The following is a 19,026-nucleotide window of genomic DNA, read 5'->3' as shown; positions in this document are numbered from 1 at the left end:
CCAAATACAGGTTGAGTACCCCTTATCCAAAATCCGAATTCTTTTTGAGCACTGACGTGGCATCACAAATGGAAAATTCCACAAGACACTAGGAAGGCTCCCAGGCATCATGCAGCTCTCTGCACATCACAAACAATTCTGAGAAGTGACTTAAACTATGTAATGAACAGGTTAATGGAAACACACTGCATAAAGCGAAAAATGAATTATCTCGATCATGTATTGAAAGAGTCGATTCAACAGCTTCAGAGTGAACATATGCAGCTTAATAGTATGCTGATCATGAAATAAAGATCTATCACGAGAACCAAAAATTAAAGGTAATTGTGAATATTCAGCAGACTGGTTGCAGAAATTTAAGAAAAGGCACAGCATTAAATTTTAAAAGCGTCTGATCACAAAGCAGCAAAAAAATGCATTGTTTGCTGCGAACATAACTGATGAAAATTTACTCCAGAACACATCTACAATGCTGATTGTTTTTATACCTTACATAAAACCTACAAAAAAGTAAAATACAGATACAGAGTACCGTAACCTTTTAATCAAAACACGGAATTATAGGTGGAGACTGAAAGCCTGCCATTGTTTATTGTTGTTCAACACCTAAATCAGGTATTCTCTCCTGATGATGCTGTGCTGCTTTTGTTACTTTGCACACATTATATTTTTATTATATTAGTGGTATGTAATAATTTTTACTGTTAAGTACATTTGGTATGGGTGATGAACAAGTGTAGGACAAAGACTGCTGACCAGTAGCACATAATTTCAGAGTTGGAAAGGAAATGATAGTGATCCCAAGCCATCTCATTATATATTCCAAAATCTGAAAAAATCCAAAACACTTCCAGCCCCAAGCATTTTGGATAAGGGGTAGTCAACCTGTTTCTCCTTCTAATGTTTATTTTCATTGGTATTACCACAATATTAAAACAAATATAAAACTAGATGAACATGGACATTTTTTTTGAAAAACAACACAGTGAATGGATAAGTTATATAGATTTACTGTTCTAAAGAACCATCATTCTACTTCCTTGAAATTCCCATGTCAAGTAAATGAAATTCTGTTACTCTTCAATAGGGAGGATCTTCTTTTCTCTATCCATCCTATCCAAAATTTCACTGTAGAGCCCCATCATCTGTTGAAATAAGTAAGTAATGTGCCACACTGGTTTACCTTTTTTATATACAAAGTTTATTCAATGACTACATTACAACAGAAACCTATATGCAATACTCAGGACTACATAAAACACTATTTACAGTTTCAAATTAAAATATGTTATTACTATCTACAACACACTCCAGCTTCTGAGGTGCCTTCAGCGCCCCTCCTCCTCATCGCAGCATAATCCCCACAGGCCCCTGACTGGTTTTGCCCTTGTGATACTCCACATGCCATGAATAAGAAAGTATTTTAAGTAATTACTTAACTTCAAAAACTAAGAAGAAGATAGGTAGTCAGAAGTTCTTCATCTCTCAGCTGTTCTATTGGTGGATTTCAAGGAATTATAATTTGTTTAAAACTGTATTTAATTAAACACAAAATAGTCTGCAGATGCTGGGGTCAAAGCGACATGCACAACATGCTGGAGGAACTCAGCAGGTGGACAGCATCCGTGGAAATGAACAGTCAATGTTTTGGGCCAAGACCCTTCGTCAGGACTGAAGAGGGAGGGGGCCCTATAAAGATGGTGGGGGTGGGTGGGGAGGAGAAGGCTGGTAGGTGCCAGGTGAAAAACCAGTAAGGGGAAAGATCAAGGGGTGGGGGAGGGGATAGTGCTTTCCCCTATTCCTTCTTCACCTTTCCTGCCTATCCCTAACCCCACCCCTTGATTTTTCCCCTTACTGGTTTTTCACCTGGCATCCACCAGCCTTCTCCTTCCCACCCTCCTCTCCCCTTCTTTATAGGGCCCCTGCCCCCTCCCTCTTCAGTCCTGACGAAGGGTCTTGGCCCAAAACGTTGACTGTACATTTCCACGGATGCTGCCCGACCTGCTGAGTTCCTCCAGCGTATTGTGCGTGTTGCATTTAATTAAAGCTTGTCAGTCATTTAAAATTACTTGCACCTACAATTACTGCAGAAACCAAAAATGGAGGGGAGAGGCATGGGAACACAAGATTGTATTCCTTAGATCAGAGCCTATAATCGTTCTCTCACTCCGAACCAACGTAACACCTGATCTACAACTCACCAAAAGTCATTCCAAAATTTGCCTATTACATTTTTTTAAAAATTATTGAGATACAGTGTGGAATAGGCCTTTCCAGACATGCCACCCAGCAACCCCCGATTTAACCCTAGCCGAATCAGAGGACAATTTACAATAACTGGTACGTCCTTGGACTGTGGGAGGAAACCCACGTGGTCGCGGAAGAACGTACAAACTAATTACAGGCGGTCACGGGAGAACGTACAAACTAATTACAGGCGGTCACGGGAGAACATACAAACTAATTACATGCAGCAGCAGGATGTGAACACGGGAGATCATACAACCTAATTACACGTGGTCACGGGAGAACATACAAGCTAATTACATGCAGTCACGGGAAAACGTACAAACTAATTACATGCAGCAGCGAGATGTGAACACGGGAGAACATATGAACTAATTATAAACACAAAATAATCTGCAGATGCTGTTGTCAAAGGAACACTCAATGCGCTGGAGGAACTCAGCAGGTCAGTCAGCATCAGTTGAAAAGATTAGTCGACGTTTCGGGCCAAAGCCCTTCGTCAGGACTGAAGGAAGAACTTTGGGGAGGGTTTGAAGAATGCCGGTAGTTGAAAAAAATAGTAATTTTAAAGACAAAGGGGTGGGGGAGGGGAAGCAGGGAGGCGATTGGCCGGAGAACAATGCGAAGTAGTAGAAGGAGGCGGAACTATGAGGGAGGTGATGTGAAATAGGGATAGAGGAGGGGGGGGGGAGGGAATTACCAGAAGTTGGAGAATTCTATGTTCATACCAAGGGGCTGGAGACTACCTAGATGGTATATGAGGTGTTGCTCCTCCAACCTGAGTTTAGCCTCATCATGGCAGTAGAGGAGGCCATGTATGGACATATCTGAATGGGAATGGGAAGCAGAGTTGAAGTGGGTGGCTACCGGGAGATCCTGTCTGTTGTGGCGGACGGAGTGGAGGTGCTCGATGAAGCGGTCCCCCAATCTGCGTCAGGTTTCACCAATTACAGGAGGCTGCACTGGGAGCACCGGATGCAACAGATGACCCCAACAGATTCGCAAGTGAAGTGTTGCCTCACCTGGAAGGACTGTTTGGGGATCTGTATGGTGGCAAGAGAGGAGGTGTAGGGACAGGTGTAGCACTTACGCTTACAGGGATAAGTGCCGGGTGGGAGATCTGTGGGGATGGACGTGCGGATAAGTGAGTCGTGGAGGGATCGATCCCTGCGGAAAGCGGAGAGGGGTGGAGAGGGAAAGATTTGCTTAATGGTGGGGTCCTGTTGAAGGTGGCAGAAGTTGCAGAGGATAATGTGCTGGATCCGGAGGCTGGTGGGGTGGTAGGTGAGGACAAGGGGAACTCTGTCCCTGTGGTGGTGGCAGGAAGATGGGGTGAGGGCCGAAGTGCGGGAAATGGAGGAGGTGCGGGTGAGGGCATCATTGATCACCGTAGAAGGGAAACCACGATTCTTAAAGAAAGAGGACATTTGAGATGTCCTGGAACGGAAAGCCTCATCCTGGGAGCAGATGCGGCGGAGACGGAGGAACTGGGAATAGGGAATGGCATTTTTGCATATGGCGGGTTGGGAAGAGGTATAGTCGAGGTAGTTATGAGAGTCAGTGGGCTTGTAGAAGATGTCAGTGGACAGTCTAATACAAACTAATTACATGCAGCAGCAGGATGTGAACACGGGAGAACGTACAAACTAATTACAGGCAGCAGCAGGATGTGAACACGACTCACCTGTGCTGTAAAGTGTTGTGCTAACTATTATGCTACTGCGCAATATACTTTGGGTAAGTGACTGTAAAAAATAACTGATTGTCAATATCACCATCATTGTAGCCTTGACCACAGAACAAACTTACAAAGTGGTTTTTAAATGAAGTACATCTAATAAATATTATCTTTTGTCCCTGATGACTTCAGACAAAACTAATATGCCCAGGGTGAACTCGTCAACTTTATTTTGCCAGGGAACAGTGAAGTTTAAAGAGCCTGCCTATATTTCTAAATTAGATCCAGATATATATAAAACAATGAAAAGGTAGAACAAACAGACCTTTTCCCACTGTTTCAGAAACCATGATTCATATACAAGGACTCTGGGCACAAGATTACACTCCTGGGGAAATCAATGCTCCCAAGTCAAACAAGCGTTAGTGGTTAATAATATGATTGAAAACGCAACTTTTCAAAAAAAAATCAAGAAAATTTATCATAGGTCATGCAGCAAGTCCTTCTTCAGCACTTCTAACTTAATCAATCATTAATTTAGTTATTTAGATCAAAAAAGGTTCTGGGCCTTGCTGAGCCACTGAGCGCTAACAGCTAAGGAATAAATCAAAGACACATTGAACTGAAATATTAGCTTTCAACAAGGGGAAATGCATCAGTAAAATGTTAATTCCAGACAAATTTTTGAGAAATGGTTGATGGGAAAGATTAAAATGTTGTTCTTAATTAATTCCCAGAATAGTATACTTCCTTTAGGAAAATAAATATCTCGTGAAGAGAAAACGTACTTGTCTTGAGGAGAAACAATGAGATTGAATAACATGATCTGAATTTATTTACATAATAAAGAAAACTGTGGTAATGAATATGTAATAGCTTCTGGTTGAATTGGATATCTCATAAAGGTAGGCACATTGAATGCATGTGTGATTAACCTGCATCTGTTGCTACCTGTTTATTTGCATGACTATAGTTCCTGTTGCTCAATATTTGCAAACCGCAATAAGAGGCCAATATTGTAAATCACTTGAATGTATTACTTAAGGATAGCAAGCAGTTCATGAAGGATGATGAAATGTGGGATGGCCAAATCCAGACACTCCAGCATATTAAGGTGGATAAAGAACAAGATAAGCAACGAGAAAAGCAGATATACTGTATGCCATGCATCAAAAATTTAATACAGCATAAAGCTTTGAGGAATAGACAAAGTGCAGGATGAAAACTAAGGTTGCAAGTAAAATTCAGAAAACAATCTTGGTTTTATAACTACATTATGGACCAAAAGATAACTATCAGACATAACCTGTGTGGGGAGATGGGTCATGCAGGAAGGGTTCACAGTAAGTAGTTTGTGGCTGCTGTTTTCACAAACGAGAGGAAAGACATCAATGGCTAAGACTGATGATGCTTAGGCAGAAGATATTGCTGAAATGAAATTCAGTAAAGCATTTGGCAAGAGTGGTTGACATCTGGAATTGACTGCCAGAAGAAGTGGTTGAATCATTTAAACAGGCACTAATATAGGCGATATACAGAAAGATATGGGTTAGTACAGATAAGCAAAAAGATTGCCATGGACATGAAAGGCAGGATCTGCGTTGTACAACTATTTTGTAAAATAAGTATTTAGAGGATTACCATTTGTAAAAGACTGCAAGGTAATTCTAGTGGGGGGGTCAATAGATGAGTGAGTAAGAAGGAAGTTATTGGTTAAAATGGGAGAAAGGTCTAAACCAAGTAAATGAAACCAGTTGATGTAACTTCAGTGATGGGCAACCTAGTAGAATCAATTCTGAGGTACAGTATAAACATTTGTTTTTAGAAAGGAGCACTTCGATCAAGGTCAATCAGAATTGATTTGTTAAAGGAAGTCTGTGTCTGATTTTTTTGGCTAAATTTTTTGAGGAGTCACATGAAGGATTGATGAGAATAGTGTTTTTAATATAGGGTACATGGACCTCATGAGCTTTTCAACAGGGTCAAACAATAAAATCCCATGGGGTCCAAGGGACAGTAATAAATGGTATCTAAAATGGGCTCAGTGGAAGAAGCATAGTGGTTGAAAAATGTCTTTGTTATGTGGAGTTTCACTAATGACAATGCCACAATCACCCAAGTGCTTAGTTAAATAATCCCAACTGGCTTGTCATATGTGACTCCAATTCCTTAAATTTGATTATCGATGCTCTCAAGACAGATAAAAAGAGTGTCAATTACAGTACTCACAAAATGCTGGAGGAACTCAGCAGGCCAGGCAGAATCTATGGAAAAGAGAACAGTCGACACTTCGGACCGGTACCCTTCAGCAAGTCCTGCTGATCGGTCTCGGCCCGAAACATCGACTGTATTCTTTTCCAAAGATGCTGCCTGGCCTGCTTGGATTTCCAGCACCTGCAGATTTTCTCTTGTTTGTTAATTACATTACTGCCAAGTCTACTGAGAATGCCACTGGCACGCTTTGGAGCACCATTCTACACTTTTCCTCTCCTACTCATGTCTTCTATTAATTCTATATTTTATTATGATTTAATTATGTAATTTAGTACAAAATTGAGCAATTCCATCTTTGTGATATTGCTTTTACCTGACTTTCATAGCTGGTCCTGAGAGAACCCAGATATTTCAGAAAACGCATTCCAAGGCCACACCATTGTTCTGCTTCAGAATATTTTGCAAAACTATGTAAGCAAGCTCCAGTGTTCCAAGCTCGAGTCATCAGCCACAGGATCTCAGTCTCTGGGTATTCCTCCTGCTACACAGAAAATTCTATAAGATAGTAAGCCCAACTTTATCTCACCAGACAATAAATTCAAATTTCAATCTGCAAGTCCATTCTTCCTCATGATAAATGTCGATATTTTCATCTTCATACTACTTAAATTTCAAGGATGCATTGTGTATTGTTTCCACAATTTGCAATACAACAAAACAGGAATGCTCTTATTCTTGGCCTCAGTTGGTCGGGGTCGACTATGGATGTTGCATCTTAGCTGTCTGTCAATACACAAGCCAGAACAGTACAATATAAAGAACAAGCTGTTACCCTTGCAGCAGGCTCCCCCTCTCCATGCAGCTGATGAATCCAAAGAAATGGCAGAGACCGATACACTTCGGCATCCATGGTGTTGAAGGAGTTGCCAATCAACGTTGAACTCAATGTAGCATGCCTTAGCAATTCCAGGTCCAGATTTTTCCCTTGGGTTTACTCCCGAAGCCTTCCCAATGAGTGGGTATAGCCGCAAGGTAGTGGAAGTTTGACGTCAGTTTTCCTTCTCCTAGATGAGCTGCCAACCACGGCTGAGAAGTTCCATCTGCCTGAAGCGACTAGTTTAAGGTGCCACTAACCCACCTTTGCCCCTTCTGTTAGTTCCACTGGGCTTAGTAGCTAAGTGTTACGAACCCTGTGATGGGTTGAAAAGGACCAGCAGAAATGGAACACACCTGGAGTCTGGTTTACTATAAATTAGGACTATATTTATTACTACTACGAATTAATATCATTAAACTCGATAATACGATACAGGTTATAAACTATTCCACATATCCGTAAATGTGTGTGTGGATACAAAAATAAATAATAGTCCAGGAAGTAGATATCAGTCTTACGGTGTCAGGTAAGTTTAAGCAGTTCAGTTCACTTTGTGTTGCGTCGAGTTGAACTGAGGGAGGGAGAGGGGGTTAATTGAGTTGATGTTCAAGTTGGCAGCTTTAGTTGTTCTTGCTTCCGAAGTCTTCAGAGTCACTTGGTGTAACCCCCACACATACACAGATGGACAGAGCCCCTTCTAGGGAACGGTCTACTAACCCATGGCACGGGTTCACCACCAGCAGACCCCCACAGGCAAGCTCTTACCCACTCTGGTAATCACGGGTCGAAATTAATCGGTTCGTGGCCTCCACCCTTGTGGTGGTCTTAAACTCCGCCAGTGGTTCCTCGGGTAGCTTCCACAGTTCCCTCGTGTCGTGTCTCCTCTGCCGTTATCAGACCAAAGGATCCGCTTTTTATAATCCATCGAAAATTCCAGTGTCCGTTAGCTCAACTGCTCTGAGCTGTTACCATGGTGACTTCCCAGGTCGTGTCTCAGCTGGCGCCGTACTCTCTCTCTCTCTCTCTCAACGTCACAATTAAAAGTGTTATCAAAACAAAGTCAGAGTCCTCTCATCTTTTAATTGCCTCCTTGTTCATTAGACAGCTGAATTTTCTAGCAGTTTCTCACCTGCGTGACACTAAGGCACACATGAAGGCCAGAAGTAGCACGTGGTTGTCAGACGCTATTTGAAATGCATGCCATTGGGAGCATTTAATAGGTAGTGGGAGCTTATCGCCACTATCTCCTCCCAGCTATGATAACCTTAAGGAACCAAGGATCAAGTATATAATATGGTTATAGAGCTATTTATGGCCAAATGAATGCTATCAATATTATCTTACCAATAACTCACTTTGGGGCTTCACACAGGCATCTAGTGTGCATCAAACTCAGAGAAATTGTGTTGAGAGAAGGTTCAGGAGTTAGCTATTTCTTGGAAGTTTGATGTTTCTCTGATCCATTCCAAACTCATTGTTCTGGCATTGGATTTCTGTGAACATGTCTTCAGCAAAGGATTTATTCCCCCCCCCCCCCATGTCTTTCCCATAATCATCCCAATAACTTACCGAACTCTCAATAATTACTAATGCTTCCTCATAGAAAGACCAGACTTCCTCCAGAATCCAAGGTTCAATTTCAGTCACTCGTGTCGGGAGTGAGATCTGGATCAGACTGTGTAGAATCTTGCTGTGTGGAAAAAAAAATTGCAAATCCTTAATGCAGTCTACAGACATTAAAAGGAGGATTGAAAAAAGGAATGGTTTGTGAAAGGGTGGACCTTCAGGGATCTCCACTGGCCAGGCCATGCTCTCTTCTCAGTGCTGCCATGGACAAGAAATACAGGAGCAGTTGTTAACCTTCAACCATCAGGCTCCTGAACCAAAATGGATAATTTCACTTACCTCAACACTAAACTAATTCCACAACCTATGGACTCACTTTCAAGGACACTACAACCCATGACCTCAGTATTATTTATTTATTTTGCATAGTTTGCCTTCATTTGCACATTAGTTGTTTGTCAGTATTTGTTTGTGTGTAGTATTTCACTGATTTTATTGTATTTATCTGTTCTACTGTAACTTCAAGAAAATAAAGTATATCTTGACATATATGTACTTTGATAATAAATTTACTTAGAAGGAGTAATTAAATGACAAAAGGCTGATGTTGTGAGGTGGAAGAGTAATTACAGATTTTCTTTCCTTCCTGATGGGAAGTAGAAGTGTAGAGGAACTGGCATCCATAGTGAAAATAAGACAATCAGGGTATTCTACTCTAGATTGACAACTGCATTGGTACTGCTTTTTACACACATACGGAACTTGTCATTGTCATCAATTTTGCCTCCAATTTCCACCCTGCCCTGAAGTGTACTCTGACGCCTCCCTTTTCTCAATCTTTTTGTCACCATCTTTGGAGACAGGCTATTTACTACGTTGTTTTATAAAACACTATCTTGATTGAAGTGATTAAGAGCATGTGAGTATCACAGGTGTAGTTGGGAAGGAAGTGAACCAAAAGGAAGTAAATGGGGTCGAGGTATGTGTGTTTGAGTTCAGTGGGGTAGGTGCTGGCAGAAACAATAGGCCTACCTGGACAATCAGGTTCATGGATCTTGGGTATGAGGTAGGAACAAGCAGTGCAGGATAAGGAGAATATGAGACTGTTGGCAAATCTCTGTATGGGAGATCTCCAGTCATGTCCTCACCCACTCAGCTGGTTTGCTTACATTCTCCTCATAATTCATATTACCATCCAGCTTTGTATCTGCAGCAAACATGACGGATATTTACTGTATAAAGTCATCTCAAGACTTGAAGTAATATACCCAGATAATTAATTATTTAAGAGGCCAATCTTCCGTAATTAAAAATGATGAAAGGTACACTTGTTGGCATTTGTCTTCACACTTGTCACATTATTCAGGCACAAGGTCAATGAGTTTTACTTAGGAAGCTTAAACAGCTATCTTTACCAAAGGAACCAAGTAAATATTCACTTCAAACAACAGGAATTCTGCAGATGCTGGAAATTCAAGCAACATACATCAAAGTTGCTGGTGAACGCAGCAGGCCAGGCAGCATCTATAGGAAGAGGCGTAGTCAACGTTTCAGGCCGAGACCCTTCGTCAGGACTAACTGAAGGAAGAGTGAGTAAGGGATTTGAAAGCTGGAGGGGAAGGGGGAGATGCAAAATGATAGGAGAAGACAGGAGGGGGAGGGATGGAGCCGAGAGCTGGACAGGTGATAGGCAGAAGGGGATACGAGAGGATCATGGGACAGGAGGTCCGGGAAGAAAGACGGGGGGGGGGTGACCCAGAGGATGGGCAAGAGGTATATTCAGAGGGACAGAGGGAGAAAAAGGAGAGTGAGAGAAAGAATGTGTGCATAAAAAAGAGTAACAGATGGGGTACGAGGGGGAGGTGGGGCCTAGCGGAAGTTAGAGAAGTCAATGTTCATGCCATCAGGTTGGAGGCTACCCATACGGAATATAAGGTGTTGTTCCTCCAACCTGAGTGTGGCTTCATCTTTACAGTAGAGGAGGCCGTGGATAGACATGTCAGAATGGGAATGGGATGTGGAATTAAAATGTGTGGCCACTGGGAGATCCTGCTTTCTCTGGCGGACAGAGCGTAGATGTTCAGCAAAGCGGTCTCCCAGTCTGCGTCGGGTCTCACCAATATATAAAAGGCCACATCGGGAGCACCGGACGCAGTATATCACCCCAGTCGACTCACAGGTGAAGTGATGCCTCACCTGGAAGGACTGTTTGGGGCCCTGAATGGTGGTAAGGGAGGAAGTGTAAGGGCATGTGTAGCACTTGTTCCGCTTACACGGATAAGTGCCAGGAGGGAGATCAGTGGGGAGGGATGGGGGGGACGAATGGACAAGGGAGTTGTGTAGGGAGCGATCCCTGCGGAATGCAGAGAGAGGGGGGGAGGGAAAGATATGCTTAGTGGTGGGATCCCGTTGGAGGTGGCGGAAGTTACGGAGAATAATATGTTGGACCCGGAGGCTGGTGGGGTGGTAGGTGAGGACCAGGGGAACCCTATTCCTAGTGGGGTGGTGGGAGGATGGAGTGAGAGCAGATGTACGTGAAATGGGGGAGATGCGTTTAAGAGCAGAGTTGATAGTGGAGGAAGGGAAGCCCCTTTCTTTAAAAAATGAAGACATCTCCCTCGTCCTAGAATGAAAAGCCTCATCCTGAGAGCAGATGCGGCGGAGACGGAGGAATTGCGAGAAGGGGATGGCGTTTTTGCAAGAGACAGGGTGAGAAGAGGAATAGTCCAGATAGCTGTGAGAGTCAGTAGGCTTATAGTAGACATCAGTGGATAAGCTGTCTCCAGAGACAGAGACAGAAAGATCTAGAAAGGGGAGGGAGGTGTCGGAAATGGACCAGGTAAACTTGAGGGCAGGGTGAAAGTTGGAGGCAAAGTTAATAAAGTCAACGAGTTCTGCATGCGTGCAGGAAGCAGCGCCAATGCAGTTGTCGATGTAGCGAAGGAAAAGTGGGGGACAGATACCAGAATAGGCACGGAACATAGATTGTTCCACAAACCCAACAAAAAGGCAGGCATAGCTAGGACCCATACGGGTGCCCATAGCTACATCTTTAGTTTGGAGGAAATGGGAGGAGCAAAAGGAGAAATTATTAAGAGTAAGGACTAATTCTGCTAGACGGAGCAGAGTGGTGGTAGAGGGGAACTGAATAGGTCTGGAATCCAAAAAGAAGCGTAGAGCTTTGAGACCTTCCTGATGGGGGATGGAAGTATATAGGGACTGGACATCCAAGGTGAAAATAAAGCGGTGGGGGCCAGGGAACTTAAAATCATCGAAAAGTTTAAGAGCGTGAGAAGTGTCACGAACATAGGTCGGAAGGGATTGAACAAGGGGTGATAAAACAGTGTCGAGGTATGCAGAAACGAGTTCGGTGGGGCAGGAGCAAGCTGAATATTCACTTCACCCAATTGTCAAAGTACAAAGAGCGGTTAACAGAAGACTAACAGGAAATAAAAACTCAAAAAGATACACTATCACTTTTAGCAAAAAAACTGTAATTCCATGAAATTTCAGTAATACACCATGTCTTTTTTGTAAATATTATATATTGGAAGCTGTTTTGGGAAAAAATCCATCATATGAGCCTCATGACTAGGAGAAATACACCTAGATAATTAATTCATAATGAGGCCAATCCTTTGTAATCAAGATTAATGATTCTATAAGGCATGCAGTTACATGGGGAGAACAAATACAATGAAGTATATGCTAATAAAAGAAGTATCATATTTCATAGCAGGGAAAATGTTTTTCAAGTTTGAGTGCCTTAATAAATCTAATATAATTCTACAATACAACAAACAATTTCATGAAGCATTGAATTTTGTTGTGTTCTGTTTTACTTCAAAGAGTTGGTACTTGCACTAACTTAAAAATATTGCTAATAAAGGGAAATGTTAATGGATTGTGCTAAGATAAGGTGAAGGCTGCATGGTGATGGGTTGCCTGGTTAAACAGATTAATGGAGGAAGTTAGAGGGTGAATGTACTTCTTTTTCTCTGTCATGTGTTGCTAAAAGCAGGATTGTTGGATTGGCCGGCAGGTAAAGTTGTAATAATGTTGGACATCTGCAGAAAATACTATATCTTATGATTCTTGGAGGAACTGCTCACTAGAACCCCCAACATGCTTGTGTGATCAAATAAAGGTCTGTTATCTCTGGTCTCCAGCTAGCATCTTAATCGACAACATCTTGAAGTGGCACACGCACAAACTTCTTTTTATGGTTGAGACAAGACTTCCTGTGAATAGTGTGTGAGCTGCATATATACAATCGAACAATGCAAGGCAAATATCAGATGAACTTTGCATAAAGATTGAAGCAATCTGGTATATATTCAACATAATTTGGGTGCACATATACCACCCAATTCAATATCAATAGTAATGTAAAGCATGCTACAATGTTGAAGATATAATTGCACACATAAAAGATAAAAAACTACAGTGTGATTAAAATTCTGCCCTGAACTGTTTTCCGGTGTTGTATATAAGATTATTTATTTTGATTAGTGAGTTATGCTGAAAACCTGATGTTTTTTTTTCTCTTTATAGCAATCGATGTCATTGGTATTGCAGCCATTCAATAAAACTTTTCATGTCACAATTATAATTTCTGACAGGTGGTTCCCATGCAAGTTTGTTACCAAATGAATACTGACAACAGCAATGTGAAACAAGAAACAATGAACTGGAGACAATGCTCATAAATTCCTGGAAAAAGATAAAATTTATGTGAACAAGTGGTTTTACAAGCCCCTCTGACTTTATTACTGACCTGCATCGTATTACATCCATACCAGGTTGCTTCTTTTGAAGAGATAAAGCAATCTTCAATGCCTTTTTACAGAGTGATGGGTAATGAGCAGGAGGTTCCATGGATAAAGCTTTGGTTTACAAGAGAATAAAAATTCTATTATACTCCATGTAGTAAACTGCTATACAAAATCATTTACTGACATGGTTATTCTGTGGCTGGACCAAATACTTTGAAATTGTAGTAATATTAAATAAGCAATACCTTTTCATAGCACAAAAATAAAATATAAACACAATGAATATAAATTCAAATATTTTGTTTCTAAAGGCATTGTACTGCAAGTTTTCTAATTGAGCCACAGATAAGGAACAATTCTGCCATTTATAGAAAGAGGAAAAAACAAATCCAAAGCTTTAAATCATCCATGCCATCAAAACACACAAAATGTAATGAGTTATAATAACACACCAAATGCTGGAGGAACATGCAGAACCTAAGGGCAGGAATTCACTGTTGACGTTTCAGGTCAAGACCTTTCGTCAGGACTGGAAAGGAAGGGGTAGAATCCAGAATAAGAAGTGGGGGGGAGGGTGGAAAGTACAAGCTTACAGGTTATAAGTGAGACCACATGAGGAGGATGGATGGGTGGAAGAAAAGGTGAAATAAAATAAAATAAAATAAAATAAAAAATATAAGTGAAAAGCTGGGAGGGGAGAGGTGAAAGAGCTAAAGAGCTGAAGAAGAAAGAATCTGAAAGGAAGTCTAGTGGACCATGGAAGAAAGAGAAGGAAGAGAGTAACCAGAGGGAGGTGATGGAAAAGTGAGGAGAGGGTAAGAAGGTAAGTAGAATGGGAAATAGAAAAAGAATGATAAAGAGTTGGGGGAAGAGATTACTGGAAGCTTGATTAAGGCATTCAATGTTCATGCCATCAGGTTGGAGGCAAGCCAAACAGATTATGAGGTGGACAAGGGAGTCATGTAAAGAACAGATTCCTATAGAATGCTGGGGGCGGGGGGCAGGAGAGAATGATGTGCTTCGTGGAAGGATTCCGTTGGAGATGGCAAACATCCCCCTTAATTCCTCAGCTAAAACAGCAGAAAATTTCAGTGGGATTCTTACATTCCCAAACAATTGTGAAATGCTTATAATATTAAAATTCAAATATTATTTCACAACAACATAAACCTGTTTGTTAAAAGAATTCACAAGGGTCTGTTAAGTGGTAATAACTTAATTTTAATGAAGATCAAAACATTTTCCTGCAGGCACAAGTTAATTTGCAGACTTCACCATGTCTGTCAAGGGCAGACAATCGCTGAATAAAATAGAAGAATGATGGCAGTAATCATTTTCTGTGTAATTACAAGAGTCATAACCTTTTAACAGTCTGGTCCAGACAACATTCAAATAATAATGCAGATGGCTTGCCTCACGGAAACTTCCATAAACTAGATTACTCTGAACAAGGGAGCTGTTAATTAGATAAATATTTTTTGCAAAGTAATGTCTGATTAGGAATAATGTGACATCTATAAATAGCCCCATCAAACAGCTATTTTCAGATTAAAAATAAAAGGCTGACATGTAGCTGACACTATCACAGTTGCACTAAATTATCTTTGCAACAATTCTAGCCTGCAAATGAATAGTTAACATGGTAACCAAATGTAACTTGTACAGGTTTTGACCAGGCTTAAAAAGCTATAACTGAAGCACAAACTGCAGATGCGGAATCTGGAGCAAAAAAGAACTCCTGGAGGAACTCGGTGCGTCTTAACTTTGGAGGAAGGAGGATGGTCAACATTTCGTGTTATGACCCTACACAGGTCCTGATGCAGGGTCTCATTGACCAACCCTCTGCCTCCACAAATGCCGCCTGAGCTATGAATTTCTCTAGCAGTATGTTTTCTTGCTAAAAGGTTTTAACACCTACCTGCCAGAGTTTCCAGTGTCTTAGGTTCTAATTGCTGTAGATGTAAGACTCTCTCTAGTACATGCTCTAATTCGGGATCATTTAATTTAGCCCTGGCTTCAAATTCATAAAGTAGAAGTAGGGTCTCTGTAGGATCTTTTGAGAAGTCTCCTGCAGAGAAAGAGAGAGTGATTGATAGCGCAACAAAATGGTTACACTAAATACATCTTGATTCATACCGTTTAAAATATTAACTTTAACATTCATAGAACATTGCTTTAAACAGTTTCACTGTAGTGATGCTCTAATGATAAACATTAAAAAATTAAAGCAAAACTGTTTAATTGAACAGAAAAAAAAACTTCGATCTGTGGAACGGAAATTCTCAATGATATGGAATACACAACAGATATTATCGTACTGGAAGCAAGGGGCATCAAACATGTTCAAGTACTTTTCCACATGTTTCATTTAGTTAAGAAAAATATATTTTCTTCATTGTTTCTCATTGAGATTCCAATATGTTCCTGGAAGGTTAGATAATGCACTTATGAAATATGGCTTAAAAGTGACTCTTGAGTAAATTGTTCTTTATTGTGGGTGGTGCTCTGACAGAGTGGATTGCTTGCCTGTTGTGGAATTCACCCATTTTTCAGCTTTTTGAAAATTGCTTGAATGAATGAAGCTTGATAGCAGAGGTTTAATAACAGGAAAATAATCCACTCCAACAGATTCTCATCTATAAGGAGAAGACGACAGTTTATGTCATGTTTTCTCTCTATTAAGCTTGAAAATTAGATATGTGCAGGTCAAGGTAATACAAGATCTCCACAGGATTTTTAAGAACTGTTCACGTGGGAACCAATCAAACAATATAAAACAATTCCCAGGGAGTAGTTTTCATGAAAACTATTTGCTCCACATTCTGGGCCTATCAATCAATTTGCTCCACATTAATGCCTATCAATACATAATTTTCATGTATAAGCAGGAGAACTATAATTTTGACTGCAACTTTTTCACCTATATTTAGAATTTTGAAATAAAATGAATTAAATTGGGGGATTCAGAAATATTAACCTGGTCTCTAATGACAGTGTGGGTACAAACGATGCTGATTCATTCAAACAGATTTAAGTTATCCTTAATCACTGACCGGCAGTTGTGGATTTTAATGTTGCCCAAATCTCCCAACAAACTTTAATATCCTCCCTTGCTTGAGTCAGACTTCCAATCTAAGAGATGAAAACAATAATGAAATGCTAGGGAATGTGTAGAAATTTCTAGTATTTTAACTTGGCAAAATAAAATATTTTATAAACTTATTTCATACTGTATAATTTGCCAAATTGTACATCCTCATATGTTCCAGTCGGGTTGCTGTGTGTGCAACAGTGAGATCTTCATGAACTTACAATAATTAATTGATAGCTAAACCATAACAATTTGAGGATATGGATAAATATACACTTACAAGCAGATGTCATAAGAATATGAATACAATAAAAGTAATATTAGGACAGTTAGCACCTTGTGCCTACTCCACCATTAAATAAGACAATGGCAACATCTTCTACCACAGTGCACTAAAATAATATTCCTTAATGACCTTAATATGTAATAATCTATCAATTTTGAATATATGTGTCTACATAGAGACTAATTGGAACCCCAGAGAAACAAAAAACATATTTCCAAAGCACATGTATCCTGTCTTGTAGAAGCTTCCTTAGGTAAGGAAAGACACAAGATCCTAGAAGATAAAAACAAAATTAAGCTATAAATTTAGACAGTACATTACAGATTATAAACACAAGACACTAAAACGTTGGGATTCCTGCTCCAGCCAAGTGCTAGGGTAATTAAGCGAATAGCGTTTAAGGAAACTGATGCATGTCTAATAATGCAGTGTCAGGATGAAGTATTCTGTTTCACTGGGAAATCTCACCAGATGAAGCAGAAGGAATCTATTTTTCCTAATAAGCTAAAGCTTAGTCAAATGTTGATGTACTGTTAAAATAACAAAAGAGTAGCAAGCTAAGTTCAAGTTGAGATCTGATTGAGGTATAGAAAACAATGAGGGATATAGCAAAAGTAAGAAGTTTAAGGTAATGGGTAGAGGTTTGAAAGGTGTTCAGAGGAACATTTCTTTCCTCACTCAGAGTGACTGGAATCTGGAATTCAAGGCCTGGTAGGATAGGTGGTGAGGCAGAATCCCTCATATTTATTAACAGTGCAAATGTCCACATAACTGGTCAAGGCATAGAAGGTTATCAGTCAAGTGTTGGAAAATGAAATAGTGTAGGTAGTGTAGGTGGGTACCTGAAGTTTAGTAAAAATATGGCAAGCTAAAAAGCCTACTCTGTGCTGCATGACTTATTCACTATAATTATCCACAATGAAGTTCATTTGCTATTTATAATCTCACAGTCCGACACTATATTAATTATAATTTTGTGTCAGCTGCAAATTTTAAGTTACACTTTCAAATCATTTATATAGAGCTTCTCTTAGAGAGGTTAGTTATTAAATTTCTGTAAAATTAATGTAATATATTTTTGTATCAATTGAGATGGTTGTTTAATTTGGTTGATAAGCGTTTATGGAATATAGTTTTCAATTAAAAATCCCTAACCGGGCTCATATGCAAACTTGGCTCGATAGCTAACTCTGCTAACAGCCACCTGACAGTGAGAAGGCCACCTTTCATAAACCACATACGTCTGGAATCCGTATGATTTGGGGTTCAACTAAACAGGAATGTCATGATGTTCCAATTAAAGAAACCTCAATTTGAGCAAATGCTGTGTAAATACTACTCATAAACAATTATCGGCCGGCACATTGCACACTGCAATAAATGATAAAGGAAGTATATATATTAATTTCAGCTTTATCAAAGTTAGTAAGGGAAATAAAAGAGAGAAAAAAAGGGCCCAATACAGTTAAACCAGTCTAAATGTGCATGTGACCATTGGAGCTCATTCAAAAGCTGGGTATAACTGTTATTCACAGCGTTGAAATCATTGTCTGCATGAAAGCATCAGTCACGATCCAAAATTCCTTTGAAGTCCATCGCGAGCAAACTGGCTTTCTCTCTCTCAGGAGTACTGGTCCTCCTCCTCGGAGCAATTCATCTACACAAAGCACTTCTTGTAACGGGGACTCCCCTTCCCACAGCATTCTGCAGCATCTTACCTTCTGTCCTGCTCCCCTGCTCCAGCCAAAAAGACCCCAAACCAGACTACTGTCTGTCACAAATCTCTCTCTTCCTTGCTCTCTCTAGTATTTTTTCCAGATTCCACCATCCTGATTGGCTGACACAACACTCCTAAGTTGAACAGCAGAGCTTCATATCTTAGCCAAAACCAAAACATTCTACCGGCAGGACACACTGCTTTTGCAGAAAACTGCTCAAAGAAATACCCAAAATGCAGTAGAAATCTTAACCAAGGCATTACACTCTCCCTCCACCAAAAACAGTCATGACCTCATGACTGTGGAACTTATTAAACCATTATTAATAAAACAGTAATGAAATGAATTTTGTGGTTTCAGGACCCCCATCCATTTGTAAATGGAAGTAGCATTTCCCAGCATGGAAATGGATATACCCACGTGCATCCTCTGCCGGCCTAGCTAGGGGTTTCCTAACTGAAGGAAGCTAAGTTCTGCTATAGGACAGGGGGACCTGAGCTGCCTGAAGATATGAGTAATAGACAAGGGGAGGCATCCTCTAGTAGAGAGAAAAGGTCACAAGGACTGGCTGAAG

General features: G+C 40.4%; 1 protein-coding gene across 1 annotated transcript in view; it reads right to left on the bottom strand.

Annotated features, from left to right (window-relative positions):
- Nucleotides 1-1,073: 1,073 nt before the first annotated feature.
- Nucleotides 1,074-19,026, bottom strand: part of tex11 (testis expressed 11) — a 163,264-nt gene continuing 145,311 nt past the window's right edge. Inside the window, exons 24-29 of the mRNA XM_063059816.1 lie at nucleotides 16,411-16,489; nucleotides 15,276-15,425; nucleotides 13,360-13,468; nucleotides 8,586-8,706; nucleotides 6,513-6,680; nucleotides 1,074-1,145 (exon numbers count right to left, since the gene is read on the bottom strand). Coding sequence (XP_062915886.1) covers nucleotides 1,074-1,145; nucleotides 6,513-6,680; nucleotides 8,586-8,706; nucleotides 13,360-13,468; nucleotides 15,276-15,425; nucleotides 16,411-16,489 — 699 coding nt within the window. The remainder of the gene's footprint in view (nucleotides 1,146-6,512; nucleotides 6,681-8,585; nucleotides 8,707-13,359; nucleotides 13,469-15,275; nucleotides 15,426-16,410; nucleotides 16,490-19,026) is intronic.

Source organism: Mobula hypostoma, chromosome 10 (assembly GCF_963921235.1).
Source record: "Mobula hypostoma chromosome 10, sMobHyp1.1, whole genome shotgun sequence".
NCBI lineage: Eukaryota > Metazoa > Chordata > Chondrichthyes > Myliobatiformes > Myliobatidae > Mobula > Mobula hypostoma.
This window is presented reverse-complemented; position numbering and strand designations above follow the sequence as displayed.